A 19,483-nucleotide genomic window follows, 5' to 3' on the forward strand; every position below is an offset into this window, starting at 1 on the left:
GCTCTGACACCCTCGCAAACTTGATCCGTGCGCCAAACTACCGAAATAGAAACAAACCGGTCCAGTGTCGAAAGGAACATCTTTACTAGAACAGGTTTTTGGAAAAAAAATTAAGAAAACCCCCTCCCCACTCCTCTCCCCCATCTCAGCACAGGGTAACAATTTTCCTCCAGCTTGCACAAAAGGTAATCTTCCTGGAAAAAGGTTCGACCTCCGCCCAAAAACGGTAGAATTTCTGGTAGAGAGTGCTGGACATTCGAGACTTTACTGCCGAACGATATTGCTTGTTATTTTTAACATAACCAGGCAAAAATCTTCACCTTCAAACTCGAACACCACCCTTCCCACAACGACAAAAACACCTGCGTGTCCGATACACAAAGAACGGTAGAAAAAAAAGCACTCGGGGCGACAGGAAAGGTACCAAAGAAAACGAGCCAGTGGAGGATCAATCCCCTAGGAGGTCCAGGGCGGAATTATAAATGGGGCCTCTAATTTTAAAAACGATGAATTGGGGGGCATTGAGGCCCTTGAAATGGGGCAAAGCTAAAGGCGCAGTAAGAAGGGGCTCCTGAACTCACTTTGAATCATCCCATGGGTAGTTTGCGGTCAAATTTCTCCAGGGGCCTCTTGTGGTACCCTTCGGGGCCCCCTCTAGCATAAGGAGAGGGGGCCTATGTATACACCTTCAACTACTTCACACATTTTTTGGGCCTCCAACACGGCGAGGCCCTAGGCGACCACCTACTCCGTCTACCGTTTGATCCGCCGTTGATCCCTTTTCTCAACTCAACCACGAATCCGAAGATCAAACTATCTATTCTATTAAATAATCTTTTAATAAACACACAAAAACACTGTCCACAAAATGCTTCATATAAACACGTATGTACGTAAAAGCGTTTACAAGAAAGCGTCGCCACCAGCAGATGCTGATCGCACCTCATAATTGCATGCGGTTTTATACTGAGTATATAGTTTGCATGAACATACCGACGAGCTGAGCTGTGCCGGTGCCCGAAGGACGTGGACACCGCTCAGCATACGACGATACGGATAAAAAGCAGTACAATAGATGTTAATATCACATATCACATATATCAGCAGATTGATTCGCGGTACTGTATGCCTCCACCACATGCTGCGGAGCAAACGGACCAGTCCGGACGGTCATCTCAGTCGTCATTGCATATTATTTTGAAGCGCTTTTCCTTTCGTCGAAGTCTCCGCGCATGCGATCGGACACGCCAGAAGCGACCGGTTTCGTGATTTCTGACACCAAGAGAGCATCCACGAAAGGAGATAACATCAATCTGATCCGAACAAGGATCCACCATGTTTGTACATAACATATTGATATCGCATACTCACGATATCATTCGCTTTGATGGTATCAGAATGAGGGATCTTCTACGATTGGCTATTAGTTACACATATTATCAAACAAGGGAGAGCGATCGGTAGAGTAAATAGCTCAGGTACTGTGGGGAGAATCCTGCGTCTCGTTTCATCCATCCAGTGCCTACAGTGCGTGTCATAACTGTACAGCAGTTAAGATTTTTAATTATTAGGAGTAGGAAACATGGAGTGCCACTATTTCCGAAGACAATATGAATTGTTTATTGTTCGGTTATTTCGCAATAATTATATCTTATGTCGTCATGGAATGTCCGGGGGTTTGAAAGGATTCCATTCATAAGTATATTCCATAAATATTCCACATTGTTATTTCCATAAAAATAAACTTGGGTAGAGTCATGTGCGAGCTATAACGTTTGGACGAACGGAAAGAAATGAAATATCAGTCGACGGATCAAGCGCTATGATCACTAGAGGGAAGAATACAGCATATGAAATGGTACGGAAATTTGTGCTAGCTCTTTGTTTGGATGCTATCTTGGTGTCCGAAACCAAAAATTGCACCGTTTCTGAGCGTTTTTGACGGACGGATCGGCGCAAAATACGAAAGAGATGCAGGATCTGTTTTGCCTTTTCCCCCACACTCTAAAGCGTTTTCCGGTCACCTCACATTCCGGTCACCAAAGAAATTGAATTTATGGGTATATATGGGTATGTGCCTTGCCTTGTTATCACTGACAACTAACTATGAAAGTAAATAAACGAATACCTGGTTTGTTGCTGCATGCTATTCACTGCCAATGCCAATCTTCATATCCAAATTGCTGAGCAGCGTCACTACGCGCACTGTTCCGTCCTTGCCAGGATGAACCGAAATAATACACCCCATTGCCCACAAGGTTGACTTGTTTGACGATCACCAGTTGGTTTTCTTTTAGGGATACTGATCGACCATTGCAATGCTTGGCTCGCGCTTGCAATTGCTGTAAGCAAGTGAACCGTGATTCCTTTCATGCTTTCAGCCCGAATGTAGCAGCAAGCACCATACGCCACTTGTGATGCATCTGCGAAAATGTGTGTCTGCAGATTTGTAGCCGCGTGTTGTGAAGTGTAGCGCGGAATGCGTAAATCACGAAGAGATTCTAGTGAAGAGTGAAACCTTAACCATTCGTGCTGTAAGTGCGATGGGAGTTCGCTATCCCATTCCCATGCCTTTCCATCCTTCTTAAGCGACCATAGTTGCTGCATGAATAGTTTAGCGACGATTATCGTTGGACCCAGCAAGCCGAGAGGGTCGAAGATCTTGGCTATATATGACAAAATTATCCGCTTTATCGATACCGCTGTTGCAGATGGCAAAACACTCTAATGCGTTTGATAGGAATGTGACACCGACAGGCAGACGTGATTAATGCCCCCAACACGACGAGGCCCTAGGCGACCGCCTACACCGCCTACCGTTTGATTCGCCGCTGAAACGAATCCAGCGGCGAAGCGTGACACTCATCTGGTCAGTCGGGACCATTCTAACGGAGCAAGTATTCTTGTGGAGCAAGCCTTCGAAGAAGGCAGCGGCAACAAAATTCGACTTTACGGCACTGTTCGAAAAGTTGGAAAATCAATTTCAGATGCTATTTTAATTCTTGTCGCCTCAAGTTTTTTTTCGCACCGCTTTCAGGCACCCTGCGGCTATTTGCTGTTCATTCTCTGTACCTAAATCCACTATTCGTTGGGGGAGGGGGAATATTTCAATTTCCTCTCCTCACATTCTAATTTTTTCATCGAGACGTAGAAAAAGATGGAAAAACAGTGAAATCGCAAAAGAAAAATGGCAAATTAAACACGCTGTGTGGTAATGCTTTCGCACCGTGTCGATTTAATCGCCCGTAATTGTTGCCCGCTGTGAACGTACCAGTGTGAATCAGTGGAAAGAACGAAAACTGATCGCATAACAGCGAAAGCCAAGCGACAATTGCGTGCCGTACACCGTAGTCTCATCAATGTTTGTAAATGTGTTTGCAAGCTTAACGTAGAGCGTGAAGCGAGTGTGGTGACTCGTGGTCATGGTTGTGTTAAGTTGCGGATGATCCATCAATTATTCATCGCACCACCAATGCACGCGACACGCGACACTGGTGAACTGCTTTATGCCCTACCATCGTCAGGAATGGCAACGGGATTGAAGACTGGTGGTGGGGATTTGAGAGCGAAGGGCAAATCGTGACATAAGCATCGTAACGAAACTGAAAACGATTAACGCTGGGTTGATACCCAACTTTCGACTATTAAATAGCTTTCGTGGAAAAACGCCGAACCGATTACCCTTAATGCGTATAACTGTGGGAGAGGTGGTAGTCAATAGTGGAGTGAAGCACACAGGTATGGAGACAGACTACAGATCCACTTGAATAGCAGTATACCCAGAAGCAGCCATTTCTCCCGTTTTTATTCATCAACGATCTCAATTGGTTTCAAATGTCAGGTGAACATTTGAAGATATCCGAACATTTTCCAATATTGGCCATAGCATCACATTTAAAGATATCTGGGCAGGATATTGACAAATTCTAAGCGTCGCAGTGATATGAGGTTGGCAAAAAAAACCCTCAGAGATCCTAGAAAACACTAGGTGAAGAATGTCATCACCTCCGTTTCTCTCCAAATAGACGAGAAATTCGTGGCTCTCAGGATAGTTGAAACATCTATCAGATGTGAAGCCGTGATGCTTTTGTTTCTTACTTTCCGCGAGTTCATGAGGTACTGTTCCAACATTTTGAATCGGCAGATTTGGCCGGACATCTTCAATGCTATGCTATAAAGATACATTAAACTACTTCTTCTTTACAGTTGAGATTTTTGTAGATTCATCAACTATTGTATACATCTATATTTACATTTAAAGAAAAAATAATATCCAAACCTTCAGCTAGGGAATGGATAACAACCACAAATGTTGTATGCTTTGTCTAATACCTGCAACAACAAAAAAATCTCCTTTAACTTTCTATTTACGTTCAACCGCTCATCGTTCATCAGCCAAACACCGTCAGCAAATAAACTCAATTCCCTTTACGCATTAAACCAACAGCATCTGTACCAGCAACAAAAGTTACAGTTCCGAATCTCCCAAATCCTCCCTATCGGTGGAGCCGTCTGGATTCAAAGCACACCAATCTCCCTGGTGGCAACTACCTTGGCCGTAATTAAAAAAGCAATTTAAAGTCCTGAGCTTTGAACCGATCCTGCAGGACACCTTCCACGCGGACGTAACGGACCTGCTCCATAAATGGAAATGCTTTTAACTAATAAAAACGGTCATTTTGCAGCACCCCGGGAATCGGACCCTAAAATTCATTATCTTGTCACCGTGCATTAGAATAACGCTCGCATCCCGATTTGCTGATTGAGTTTAACCAATAATTGCTCTTTCGGCTGAAGTTAGACCAGTGTTCGTCCACAGCGTCCAGTCCCGGTTAAAGATTCCAATTATCGACCACCTTGCACAAAGCTCAAGGCCACCTCAAAAAAAGGGATCGTCCGTATGTGTAGCACCATACTGCAGCAAGTACTTCATTTGCTATCAGTACCTGGCAATCAGATAAATTATTATGATGTGCGGAAGGTGGAGACAACCGCAAAGCATACCCACCACTCAACTCCTACTGAGTAAACCCGAACCCGAACGTTTTGGTGAGGGTTGGGGGACTATGGAGCATTTGTTGATGGGTGATGACAGCAAACGCTCCTAACCCTGCGGTATCGAGTCGACCATTACCCTCGACACTAATTGGATGCGAAGCATCCATGCCATTGGACGCTCTGTCCCTCACCGTCGTATCTGCAAGCTCCGCAAGTCCGTCGAAACGGATTACCGCTCCGGTGTGTTGTTCCGATGCAAATTCCTGTGCGTTGTTTCGCACACAGCTCACCGCATCAAACACATCGGTCTGGAAATCCAACCGCTTACCGAACCAGATCTAACTTCATGCTTCTTGGAAACTCATTCGTCCGAAACGAGCTGTTAACATGAGCAGATACCAAACGGTCAAATATGCCTTAAATTACATCCCCAAATATTGTAACGCATATTGCAGATGTAATTAGGAAATGTAGTGTTCGAGTTCTCGGACTAGTTCATTATGCTTTGGAGGTCCGAATGGTGCAGTGATCGGATTACCAATTCCAGAACTTCTATACCAAGTTTCTCGGAAATTACTTCCAAAAAGCTACCTTTTGGGTTAAACTGGTGATACAAAGATTAGAAGAAAGCTCAGATATCTAACCACTTCAAAGGCATTTAATATATCAAAGGGTGTTTTATTCGAAACACTAACAATACATCAATTTAACACAAAACTCTCAACGTTAGCTAAACAAACTCCGACCGCTACATCCGCAAGGATACTAGAAGTTGTACTTCAGTCCAGCGCTACTGAACTTCACTTGCGACACCTCGTTCGACGGGGAGTAGGCAACACCGATCAGCTTAGCTCCCGTGGAGACTTTGCCCTCGCTACCCGTCTGCTGCTGATGTCCCCGCACACCGAACTGTCCCGCTGCCGGTTGGTACTGTGGCTGCACAGTCTGGTCCTGTTGGCCGTCCGCACCGGTTGGCTGCTGTACGTACTCGTACTGTGGCTGCTGTTGCTGTAGCGAAGCAATCCACGCGTTAATAAAGCAGATCAGCCGTGGAAACTGTGGAAACCTTGGGCAGCTCATTGCTTACCTGATTGGCTGTTGCGTAAGCACTCACATCCTGTGCAGTGGGAATGGATTGGGCTGGTGTACCAAACGTGCCGGTGAAGCCTTGATAGTTGTTGGTTTGAGATGCCGGGTACTGTTGCTGTGGCTGCTGCTGTTGAAGAAGCCGCTGCTGTTGCAGGCGTAAACGAATGTTTGGGTTAATATAGTTCTCCTGGACGGTGTAGTGCGGCTGGTCCGGGAACTGCGCCACGTAGCGGTTGAGTGACTCAGGTTGAGGTTGTTGTTGAACTGCTGTCTGCTGATAGTACAGCGGTTGTTGCTGCTGCTGCTGCTGCTGTTGCTGATAAGCTTGTGCCTGGCTACCGATGAGCGAGGGATGTGTCTAGAATGGTGGAGTAGAGGAGCAGTGTTGGCATGCTTTAATAATTAAAACCGTGCAAACATCAACTTATTAGAAATTGATCCTATTCTCTCTTTTTCTCAGAGCTTTGGCAATAATCTATTCTGAAACATCTTCCGCGCGGATTTTTTTCTACAACTTTCCATCTAGTCTCGCATCTTATGTTCCTCCACACTGTTTCTTATTTTTCTACTATTTTTTACCAATATGGGCTAACACTGTGCAAGTATTTCCGCTGAGAACCTTAAATGTATGAGAGCATCTTTGGATGCTTAGGTTAGGATGGGCAGAAGATCTCAGCACCGCAACCAAATACGTAGAGATAATTAAGGGGGTTCCGAATGTTGTGCATTTGCTGACGGTGATGCTGAAAACTCTGAACCGAAAGAAAATACGACACAGCACTTTTAAACTTCCCGGGTTTTTGGATGTTAATTAATGGAGCATATTTTCGCAGAAACCCCCAAACCTATTCCCACGGTAGGAATACAGGACTCCGCAGAGTCAATAACGGATGGGGTGCAAAGCGGTACTGAAGCTGGTTCATTTCCGGTGGTAAAAAAATATCACTCAACAAAACTACGAAACATTCCCCAATGGGACCACGCACCGTTCGCCAAAGCGAAATGCTGTGAAATGACAGCGAACAAACAGAGCAAAACATCACCCTTTTTGCTTTTTGCCGGAAGTTTGGTACATGGTATGGTGAGGGTGTGCACGACGCCGGTAGATAGAAGATTGACAATTTATGCACCAGGTTTGGCGTCATCCGGTCCAAGACGCGACGCGGCAGTGTGGTAATATGTCACCTGCAGCAGGTTGCAACATGTACAAATGGCACTGGAAACATGGAAAATTCCTCCCCCTGCTTCAGCATACCTATTTATGTCTCTATCCTTCGGCAGTAACCCTTCTCGCTTTCTGCAAAGGTGAAACGAAATGAATGTGCATTTGATTACGGTTGCTGGCGACATCCCGGGCTGTGCTCGACGGGATTCACCACGAAACGCACGAACGGTACGCCATCTTGTGAAGTTCGTGCGAATCGGACCGAAGGAAAGAAACGAGCTGTTGCCCGTGGCAAAGTAACGAAACTGGCTTTAAAAAGGAAGAAAAAAACGCATAATCAACACCGGAAGGAACCGGAGGTCTTCTTCTTCGGCGGAAGCCCGGAAGAATCTTCACCACAGCGCACGAGACGATGAGGTTTGCACGAGGTACAATAGATAAAATTTAAGTAGACACTTTCAACCAGGTGCTGGAGAAGAAGCGTGGCAAACAGTGCCACACTACCGCTGGATGATACACAAAGAATTTTGCCCAAGACGTTACCGGGCTACATTTGCAGCAATTGCTATCTACCCTTTTGTTTTTTCTTCACTTTTTTCTTGTTAGGTAACAATCTGTACATTGCATCGATATTTATTTCGATTTCATGCCGCACTTCTTTTGCAGTGCCCGAGTTTGACTATTTGCGCACGGACTGCACCAGAAAAGCACAGGTTGCAATGGGTCGCCTCGAGAGGGCGCCCTTCGCTAATGCAATTATCCAGCCAACGCTGATGGATTTGCCGGCGGTACGAGTAGCAGTAGTCAATATATATAATAATATATATATATATAATAACGTAGTTTGTTATTGCATGCGGTAACGGAACACCCAACGGTAGGGCCATTCTTTGCTTCCTTTTGTGATTTCTTATTTTGCCCTCCAGGTCTTGTTCGTAGCAGAGACTAGGAAATCGTAGCGCGGCATTCGAATATTGTTTGCACTGCACCTTCCCGTGCTCAGTGAACAGTGTATAACAAGCACACTCAGCAGCCACTTTACCGAGCTTGATAATATGCACAGCTTGAAAGGATTCGGAAGGATCTGATCGATAGGAAGGACGGAACATCACAATGCTCGACATTGCTGAAGCCCGACGCTTGGCAAAACGGCATCGTTTTGGGGATGATTTTATCGTAAACATGGCACAATAGCCATGCTGTTGACATGAACGAAGTCTGCTCCGTATCTATTGACGATAACGTTACGCCTCCATTCAGGGTCCGTATTGCGTTTAGTTCTCGTAAGCCATTCGTTTAGTGAATTTAATCAACGGTTAGTGATTCCTTTAATGTTAAGATTGTTCATTCATGCTCGTTGCGTGAGGATATTTCTAAAGATTAGCAAATGAACAGGTTGCTTTCATAGTGGGGTTAAAACACACTAGAGTTGTTTTTTTTTCACTACAGATGTCGCTAGTAATTTACTGCTTGGTTACTTTTTTCGGGCAACACTGCTTTGCTGCTGTCATAATGCTTTAACTTTTCTCCTATTCGCCCGACTCCTATTTTATCGCCACAACAACCTCAAGAGGATTGATCCGGATGGGATTTTGTACCGGTCCTGTCGGGTAAAACCGACACCGCTTCCCATACACAACTGGGCCGTCGGCCCCGGTGAGACCGACTATAAATACTATGTTGTAAGTCGTTGCGATTAAACGAATAAATCACAGAAAACAGCGAACAAGTGTACTATTGCTCAAACTTAAATATATCTTAAACATTTAAACTATCTCAATCACAACAATCTTGTCGGAACATCTGTATCAAACGGAGTTTACTACCAGTGTGCTTGGAGTTTGTTGCTGTAGTTGTTGGGGTTGTTGTTGTTGCAACAGTGCACCCTGCGGTTGATTGCCAAAGTAACGCGTAAACGATTGCTGGAAGGCGGGCAGCTTGATCGAGAAGCTGTTCTGTGTCGGATCGTTGTGGAATGACAGCTGCGCGTACGATGCGGATGGCAGCAGCATTAGCAACAGTGCCACAAGCGACGAACACAATTTGATCATTGTTGTTAAAAAGGGCTTTGGGACACTTGGGTTTGAATATATCTATTGAATTCTCACACGTCTACACACACTCACACACACAGAAAGGCACATGCACACACCAAATACTATCACACCAATGCCACAGCAATTTCACTTTCTCACAACGCGCGTGTCGTATGTGTCGGAAGTCTAAGTCTCGAAGCATACCAGTTGCTGGTTAAATACACATTCCCGTACGGTACTCCCACCCATTTGAAGATTCCGAACCGCCCCCTGGACGGCGTTGGAGAGCTGCGGCTGGATGGTGGGGATGTTAAACGCTGTGACATCAAAACAATGGTTGTTTAAATGCGTTGTTGTTTCTGTTTGTGCTTTGTCGAAGTGGTAGGCGACAGCATGCGAGATTCGAACAGTGCGCCAGAACCGTAGACACTTCTCGTTGGAAAGAAAGCATTTCCGGGTACGTTAATTCACTTTCAATTTAATTCACACGGCCTCGCCGGTGTTTCGGTGCCGCCCGCTCGCACCACGATGTGCTGCTTCGATTCTGCTTTAACGGCTAGTTTATCGCGCCAAAGCTTAGAGTAAGCCACCGAAACGGGCACCGCGGTGTTGGGATGATTTTCTTTCCCTTCCACGTTTTTTTTCTCCCCCTAACAGCATAGAAAGTCTCGTTCGAATTATGTCGTCTGCCGGGTGGGAAGCTTTAAAATTCACCCCTCGACTAAGTCAACAAACTAAGAGTATGTTTTTTTCGCTCCCTGGTGCTTTTATTATTCCTTTTCTTAGATTTTGTTTTGCTTCCTGCAACCGAGCGAACGTGACTGTGTTTCGATAATCGAACATTTAAACCCGAACCTTAAACCTGGTGTTGCTTTGCTTTAGTCGAAACATAGCGAAAACAAAACAGCGCAGAGCAAGAAGCATGTAGCGGTGCAAGAGAGCAAGAAAATAAAGCAACGTTCTCCATTTGGACCGGAGTCACGCACGCACCGGAGATATGGGGAAAGGCTATAAGGATAAACCACCTCATCCTTATACACCCCCGGTGTTAGCGCTTGCGGGTGATGATCGATCAGGAACTTTCACCGAATGGGTTGCCACCGCACGCAAGGCAAGCGTTGAGAAGGTGAAAAAAGGAAGTGAATCATAAAAAGTTGTAAAATAAGATGGCGGGGTACCTACGGCATGGCATGATTTCTACCCATCTCGATCAGCGCAACTTATTTGATTTGCTGTTCTGTTCGCTTCTGCCACCAACACACAATCCACGGTGTACACACACACATTTCGACGTTGGAAGCTTTGCGCATTGGTTTGCATTTAAATTTACCCGTTATTCCCGCACCCGGCTGGCATCGGCACAGTGGGCACAGCACACCAAATGTCGGGACAAAATTGTTTTAAATATTTTTTGTTTGGTTTTGTTTTATATACTTACTAGCGTAGCGCAACAACCGTTTCGCGGTCTTGGACTTCTGTAAACCGCTTACGGTAGAGCGCCTTCGTCAGTCAATCCAATAGGTCCTTTCTGGCGGACCCATGAACTCCAACATTGCATCTCAAGTGGGACCTACCATGCCTCCTCTGTCTATTAATGGACCTTAATGTCCTTAAATAACTTACGGTACGCGTTTAAGAGACACTATCGAAAAGCTCGTCATTCTGGCGGCTCCTACACTATATCAATTCTAATTATTCGCAGCATCGCTTTAGTGATGTCCTTAACCCCAATATATGGAATTAGGGTCCTTGTGATGGAGACGCCTGGTATATCATGTTGTTAAATTAAAAAAACACTAAAAATTGTTTCAAAATTTTATGGAATAGTTTTTGTTAAAGCAATAAATAATTAAAATGTTTCTCTATAAATCTAAATAGAGTTAAACTCCACAAGATTAGTTTTTGATGTTGACACCCGGCAAAGGACCACCGTGCGTTTGTCAACCGTAGCAAATGCTGTTTAAGTCACCGAGCTTTGTTTTCACTTTCGCGCAGGGATGATGCAGTATGAAAATTTCACCTCATCCTTCGTGCTGGAGCTTCCAAAATAATCCTTGCAAGTTTAATGCGGTTCAATTTTAAACGGCACAGCAAAACCCTACCCCGGGAAAAGGCGTGTAGCGTCTTTTTTGCATAATTTATGCCGGGTAGCAGATCGAATAGGAGATTTCCTTCCCGTCTCCGTACCGATATCGATGCAAACCTCGCATCTTGCTACTGGGTTTTTGGGGTACACATAGTCGGGTTAATGAACAGATTGTGCCCAGCTGACGAAACAGGCTCGGAGGCAGATGATGCAAATAATCGTACGTTGCAGCTATGTCGCATGCTAGCCCCAAGCACCCGGTAGCGACGGAAAGTTTGTCCGGCTGTTGTTAACGCATCACATTGAAGTGTACACCCCAACCGTTTCCCGAATGAATGTAGGAGTAGGAAAATCCGTAGCCCTTTTTCGTTTATAATTTATCTATGCATGATTTAACATCCTGAATTGATTAATTTTTACGAATTTTAAAGCCAAGCTGTTCATTTGATGGTTTTCCATGACTATTTTAATGCTTCTCGGCTGGTTCCGGCATCTTGAGCGGGATGCAACCTACACCAGCAGATAAAGCCCCTCTGTTTATGGGTATTTCACTTGACGACATTCGCTTATTTAGATGCAAATCTGCGCTCAGGATGTACATTTGGACCTTCGCCGCCTGCCGAGACGGGACTCTTTCCAATGCTTGACTTGAGCGAACATTCACTCACTCCAGGGTTGAAGTGATTCATCTGACCGCCCAGGAGGGAGCTTTGATCGTCGTTTCCCGTAGCGAAACTGTCGACCAAATTTTTGCTGAGTGCGTTTAAATTTTATTCCAGCGTTTCCTGCCCGAATCATCTTCCCCCAGGGCAATACAATTAGCTGTCAAATGTAATGCTTCATTCTTTTACCCGGGGCCCGCAGACAAATAGAATTAAAATGCTGCTCTACCCAGCGGAACGAATTTTATTTGTTTGGCCAGCTTCCCAATTGTACACCTCGCACTTGTGTAAAAGAAGAACAAAGCAAAATAGTATTCTTATACTCCACCACGACACCAAACGTTGCGGTTGTGAAGTGCAAAGAAGCTGTGGGAACGGGATGGTCTTATTTTTTCTAACGACTCTGTTTACTTCTTATCAGCGGTGGATCAAACGGTAAGTGGAGTATGCGGTCGCCTAGGATCTCGCCGTGTTGGAGGCCCCAAAAAATGTGTGTAGTAGTAAAAGGTGTATACATAAGCCCCCTTTGACCGCGCCCCAACTATACTTCCGCCCTGGGCCTCCAAGAGGATTGATCCTCCACTGCTTCTTATCACACAACAACGCTTGAATGAGCATCCGAATTCCATTTCGTCGTTGGAGGAAAAAAACAACTCTCCGTCATCGCCATCTTTCACTGACTTAATTAATGTCGTTGAAGTGTTCTGAGTACTCGCGGTACTGGTATGCGCATGACAGTACATTTGACAACAGGTGGTACCGCGTGTTTGGCACTATCTGAGAGTGAATTGGCAGAGATGCAAGCTATAATAATATTCACCTTAACATGTTCGTGCTGCTTTTACCTATAAATATGCTCAAATTTTCCATGGTTGATAGAATTAGTTGTAGCAGTCCAGTAGTGTAAATCCCCAACTAAAAATCTCCTGTTATTCACTTGGTTCACTTGTTCACCAAAATTATTATAATTACTGACATCAAGCCCAAGTTTAAGCTCAAATCAAGCTAAGAAAATAAAATCATCATATGCAATACCTGCGTTAAGGCTTCATCATCTTGGATCTATTCCGTTGGATATTAAGACCGGCTTGAGTAATTCTTGCTAAAAAGCATCCCAATTGTTTACAGAAGTCAGAGAACCGAGCCGAAAAAGATCAAATTAAAAATATCTTTTCGATATTGAACTGTTTACCTCTGAATTGAAGCTTATAAACACAATACATCGTTAAAGTTTCCTTACGTCCGGCACGCAACACTGCTGCGCCACTTCCGCATTTATTCTCATCCATGCTCATCTACGTTCCACTGCGTTCAAAATTTGAGAACTTAGGTACTAAGCTGCTGTTGACTTTGTGTGACTTGCTAAATGGTAAAGCTATTGCTACTGCCTGCCAGCGGCGTCTCCGTTGTTCGTCTCAGGTGTTTTGCGGGAGGGTGTGAAGGTTGTTTGAGCTGCTTTACCAGGCGTAACTGGCACCGAGACCGGCGAACTGGACAATCGATCCACCGTGCACGGCAGCTACAGGAGCGGCCAGCGGAGCCCTGCAAAGAATGGAATGGAGATGTATGGTCGGGTTGCTGTCGCACTCCTGGCTCAGAATTTTCTGGCTCTGACTAAAACACTCACTTGTAGGCCAGCGGGGCGGCAACGGCAGGGTATGCAGCCTTAACGATCGGGGCGTGGGCAGCGTAGTGGACGGCGGGAGCGGCATAATGGGCAGCCGGGTAGTGGACAGCGGGAGCGGCGTAGTGCGCGGGAGCGGCGTAGTGAGCGGCAGCTGGGTAGTGGACGGCGGGAGCGGCATAATGGGCAGCTGAGGATAAGCAGAAGAGACCGGAAGCACTGCGATTAGTTGCCTTTTTCAGATAGCATCAAACCCCAACGAGATGGTTGGTACAGCTGTGACCCTGAAGAACTCCGCCAACAATGCAAGAAGCGTCCACACTTACCGTAGGCCGGAGCGGCGTATTTAACGGCCGGAGCGTAAGCGAATCCATCGTTGCTCAGACGAGAGCTGTGCACGCGGACCGACGAGTGTGCGGAATCGACGGCTTTCGAGTACTGGGACAGCACATTCTGGCCGTACAGACCCTTGACAGTGTGCTCATGCGAGGCTCCGACCGAGTGGTAGTCCACGCTCGGTGCGGCAATTGAATAGGCGGCCGGTCCACCAGCACTGACGGCAGCGACGAGCGCAGCAAGGATGACAAACTGAGAAAACGAACGGATCTATATTAGAACGACACACGCGCGCACACACTCACACACAGTATCACCGAAACTCTCGACATTCTCTTGGCAATTCCTCAATTCTCGCCTTCTGATAATTCTGCAGCGTTCTTCTTTTTTTTTCTTGAGAATTCTTGACAATTGCTGAGAATTCCTTACATTTCTCGAACTCCTGACAATTCTTCAGAATTCTTGACATCTCTAGAAAGTTGTACTATTCTCCTTAGAATACTAGCTCAGAAACACTGTTTTCTACGCATCCGTCAACTGTTCTGTAGTTGGAGAGATTCGACCACGTACTGAATGCACTTACCTTGAAGGCCATTTTTGCTAGAAGCTTAGGTTTTTGGTTGATTGGAGTTGATTGAAGGCTGAAGTATGCACTCGAAGAACTCAGCTGGTGAACTGATGCTGCCAAACCCTTCGAACTGGATCTTTTATACAGAACACCGATTTACGACGCATACCCCTCTGCCGGCCACGATCGGGTTTAGCAAATCACTTGCCGCTCCTCCGACCACCTGGTTATCGCCGAGGTGCTTTGGAGCGCCAATACCCAGAATACACTCTCTGCTCAGTACCCTTCATATCCATCCTTGCATCTCACCGGTACAAAGGTGTAAGAACTTAGCTAAGCGCAGTTTACGTTCACTTTTGACACTTCCATTCAAAACCAGATTCGGACGAAAGCGAAGCCTGCAAGCCTGCTGGCGGGTTATCAGATCGCACGCCGACCGTCTGCGGCAGGGCAACGCCTCTACGCAATACGCACACGCAATGCCGCTCTAGGGCGTGCCCTGCGCTGCAGCTAGCGCGTCCAACGCGTGGAGGTCAACGTGCGCCGTCGTCTAGAACCGGCTTTCGTTCCACAAACGCAGCTGGCTGCCCGTAATCGGCACTGCCGAATGCAACAGTTCCATGCACCGCACGTGAGTACCACTTTCGCTTCTCTATCTCTCTCTATCGCTGGGGATGTTTGCCGTACAAACCAGCGATGTGCGGATGTTGGCCGAAATAGTAGTGCGAAGCTCAAAAACGTTGGTAAGCGCTCCGTTCACTTCGAAGGGACCGCCCGACCACGCCAAAATCGATGTGCAAAGTGCACGTGCAACTTACCGCCCCATTCCCATATCCCATAACCGGCCCAAACCGTGTGGGGGCACACCCAGTATTGCCGATCCGTCCCAAGAGGCTGCACCGGTACGACGGTGCGTCAGCGTACGACCAAAGTAGGTCGATCTCCGCTGTTTTGAGCACCGTCTTGCGCGTGTGTGAGATGTAACCGCGTAACCTTTTTGCACGAGCGCCTTGGGCTAAATTTCAAGTATACTCGGCAAAATTTAAACGATGTTCCTGTGCAGCTCAAACGCCCTTAGCTTGGTAAACAAAACAACCAGGCAGGAAGCAAAAATTCGACCACATGATTTGCGTACGTTCTCGTCCAGGTTACTAGGGGGGCCCAGCACTACACTCGAACTCCCAGGCAGATGAAACAGTTATTTTATATGTGAACTCTTTATTGCACTGTGGGTAGTTTAGTGGAAATTGAATGGATTATTATATTTTGCTGCGGTAATCCAGAAGTACTCACAAATGATACGAAGCATACCTCACCAACGTGAACGGATTAACAGAGAAACAGAAGAGGACTAAGAACACTTCCTTGAGAAACACCAGAAGAATCTACAAAGGATTCGGACACGTATTGTGCCACATAGATTCCAACACCAACCCGACTCCACTGGGACACGGCTGGGATCTCTGAATATCCACGGAGGCAGAAAAAAATAGCACGGTTGTATCGCTTCTTGTTGTAACCGTCCAAATGTTACACTCAAATTACATATCACCTGTCCATAGCACCATCAACAATAGACCTGCAAGAACACCGACAACTAACTCGTTTGCCTAAATTCTTGAAGCATTCTACGAATTACCTAATTAATTACCCACATTACATTGTTTTCTGATCCCGTGAAATCTAAAGGATGTCTCTCGAAATTGTACAGAATGAAAAGCATTAGCAATTTCCTCTATTGTATCGCATTAGGAAATGAGCAGTAATTTTCCGTTCCGACATTTTCCCACCAAAACGCTCGGTGACACCGATGGCTTCATTGAGATGAATGTTTGCACATACGCATTCCATAAATCATACTTGATGCTTTCACTTTTTAAATACCTTCCTACTTAAATGGAGCCGATCAAACCATTTCATTTGCCATCATTCGTCGCCTGTCTGCCATTGCTCGCCGGGCCATTATTTGCTTAAGCATCGATATGGCCACGTATTGGCACCCATTTTGCCAGCAATAAATCACACTCAAAATCCCGACCGCTCCATAAATATTAAAATCATCTGGCTACGTTCGGTAAGCGATATGCACAAGCATCAAATAGAAGGTGGGCCAAAAAAAGATGATTCTGTCGGTTTTCTATTTGCATTCTGCCACCCCCACACCCCAAACCCCCCCCCCCCCCCCCCCCCTTGGCAAAACGGCATCCGCGGGAATCCTTTGAAACATGATCACGGACGGCAAGGATCAGCATCGGAAACCAGTGAGAGACACAGTGAGCAAAAAGAAAAGTGTCCCGGACCAAACCAAAACACACTCCCGGGCGAATAAGGAAGCCCGGGACAACATTTTCACTCTCCCTTCATCGCCCCAAAAAAATAAAGTGCGAACGAGGGGGTGTGTTTCCAAACGATGGTCTCGCTACAAAATGTTTGTTTCATCCTTTGAGCGACGGCACACCAGACAAACAATGCCGAACATCAATTCTAAAATCAAGCATTGTCCGATAGTGTGTTTGGGTCGTTTCATTGCTGTGTTTGCTTCTGTTTATCCCGCTTTCCAAGAGACAGTACGCTCATAAGGGCGCATAAGAAACGGAAAATTAATGCGATAATAAAGTACAACACCGAACAGGAATTATCCACCCATTACACTCTGGGAAATTATTTGAAAACCATCATCATCATCAAAAAAACAAACCACCACCATCACCATCGGAATCGTTGCGATGAATAATTGATCCCCATATCGCAGTGCCCTTGGCCCTTCAAACCGGGAAAAAACCTCGGTGGGAAAATGTGACAAATATGGCCAGTATCACAGCCATCAAAAGGAAAGCCAACTACCACCAACGTGCGCAACAGCCGGCCAGACTGGCTGAGATTTTTCTTTGTGGTTGCTTTTATGCGCTGTGCTGTCACTGTGTGAACGATAGGTATTGCTTTTATCCTACCGCTAGGAATGACGTCGGTGAAGAAGGATACTGATGGAGGAGACGCATATTTTCCAATCACATCGAAACTACCCAACACTTCACCACGTACGGATGAATCGTGAAACGTCAAAGCGATGTTTGTCCGACTGCTACCTTCGCATTCTTTTTTTTTCCTTTAGCCTCGTTTTTAGCTTGTCCAACTTAATGCTGTGCTAATTCTTCGTCTTACTGTATCTCCTCTTCCGTTTCCGTTGTTTTTTTCTGGCAGATATTAAAATTTATAACTTTTTTTAACAAATTCTTTAGTCTATTTTCTAAACAGCTGAATTTAATTGCTTTTAAAGCAACTACAGTTAAAACAACAAACCACCTATCGAAACCATTTGGACAGCATCGGAAAAGTGACTGATTACATGCAATTACGACCTAACAATTACCAAACCCTCAAGTGACGGACGTTGGGTCAGACGCAACAACAACCAAAACAAAAAAAAACGAACCACTTGCCCTCGATAAGGGCCACGTTAATGAGATAATTATGGAGTGCGTACCGGCGCAGGCAGCGGCCGTGTTGGAGGCCCTAAAAAATTGGTGCCGGTTGTGCGAAAATCAACAACAGAGTTATTTTATAGCATAAAATTGAATTAAAAAGGTAAAAAAATGAACAAAAACATCTTCCTTAGTTATATAAAACATTTTTTTCTATGTGATAAATTAAATGCAGAGAAGAATATCGACTTTGTGACTTTCAACTATAAACGAAATTGCACCAGGATCAGGAACGCTATTTTTTCCGTTAGTTGAGAAAAAATTCTTCGAAAGCTCCAGTTTTAGAATGTATAGTACCAGGAGAGCATCCACGGAAGAGGTAGCACCTGGTAATTTTGCCTGCCTAAAGGTATGCAATGTTTAAACACTAACTTTCCATACAAACCAGCTGTTTTCAGATTTCCGATACCAGGAGAGCATGTACTTCATGTGAGCATGTGACTGGCACTCATGAGTGACTGTGTGACTGAGTTTGACACTTTACTCAAATTTGAAACTCGACTCAAATTTGAAACTCGACTCAAATTTGACACTTGACTCAAATTTGAAACTCGACTCACCCGAAAGGTCGCGCTTCCCAAAACTTGGAACTAATCGTGACCGTTTTTAGACGTCGCGTTTCGGTCTTGATTATGTGCCAAAGGAAGCAGGTTTGACCTCAACTCGGTCGCATTTTGAGGTGTGTGGCTTGGCTAAAGCGCTTTTTTTTAGCTTTTGCAAAATTTAACGAACTAAACTTCCGTTCGTTTTGCGAAAGGCAAAAAAATAAATTAAGGCGGTGGAGGTGGTACACGTGTTGCTTCAAAATGTTGCGTAATGGGTATGTGCAATAATATGTTGCGATGTTTTTAGTTAGTCGAATGATATTGTTTTATTGTGTTTTTTTCAATTGTTGTCTTTTTTAGTTTATTCCTTGTGTTTCGTGTTGTTTGTTTTCTGTTATGAAATTGTCGAAATGGCAATCACAACTGCTTTTGTCTATGGTGTAACTTGGATTATTGTGGAAGATGGATCGTTTCTAGAACAACCGTATTAAAAGAGGCGCTGCTCGCAAAGACAGGCGGTTGAGAAATTTGAAGCAGCAACCCGGCCAAACGAAGGGCTTCTTTCGCGGTCGGATTTTGAATTAGCATCGCTAAAAACTGAGAAACAGCTAGAGGATTTAGATCAAGGCCTACAAGTAGATTCAGAGTTCAAGCCACAAGTAGAGTTTTTGCGCTGGTAAATTCCTCGCGCAGACGTTAATATTCCTTGGAAGGTGTAATACGAAGCGCAAAGCTAGTTAACGACATTCGTGGCACGATATTCTACCGGTCTACATCAGGTGATCGATTCGCTGTTCAGCAAACCCTTTTTCAGCAAACAACCCATAACTTAACTCTATCATTAACATACTCCAACTATGGAACTTGAACAAAAAACAATTGCATTTTGTAG

At 45.2% G+C, this 19,483-nt stretch overlaps 2 protein-coding genes across 2 annotated transcripts; both read right to left on the minus strand.

Annotated features, from left to right (window-relative positions):
* Positions 1-5,763: 5,763 nt before the first annotated feature.
* LOC128306670 (putative uncharacterized protein DDB_G0271606) lies at positions 5,764-9,303 on the minus strand. Its single transcript, XM_053044249.1, has 3 exons — positions 9,079-9,303; positions 6,086-6,445; positions 5,764-6,006 (listed from the first exon to the last, which is right to left on the minus strand). The coding sequence occupies exons 1-3, from the start codon at positions 9,301-9,303 to the stop codon at positions 5,764-5,766; spliced, it is 828 nt and encodes a 275-aa protein (XP_052900209.1).
* Positions 9,304-13,493: 4,190 nt separating this feature from the next.
* Positions 13,494-14,591, minus strand: LOC128307262 (cuticle protein 16.5). Its single transcript, XM_053045023.1, has 4 exons — positions 14,580-14,591; positions 13,987-14,248; positions 13,664-13,850; positions 13,494-13,578 (listed from the first exon to the last, which is right to left on the minus strand). The coding sequence occupies exons 1-4, from the start codon at positions 14,589-14,591 to the stop codon at positions 13,494-13,496; spliced, it is 546 nt and encodes a 181-aa protein (XP_052900983.1).
* Positions 14,592-19,483: the final 4,892 nt, after the last annotated feature.

Source organism: Anopheles moucheti, chromosome X (genome assembly GCF_943734755.1).
Source record: "Anopheles moucheti chromosome X, idAnoMoucSN_F20_07, whole genome shotgun sequence".
Taxonomy (NCBI): Eukaryota; Metazoa; Arthropoda; class Insecta; order Diptera; family Culicidae; genus Anopheles; species Anopheles moucheti.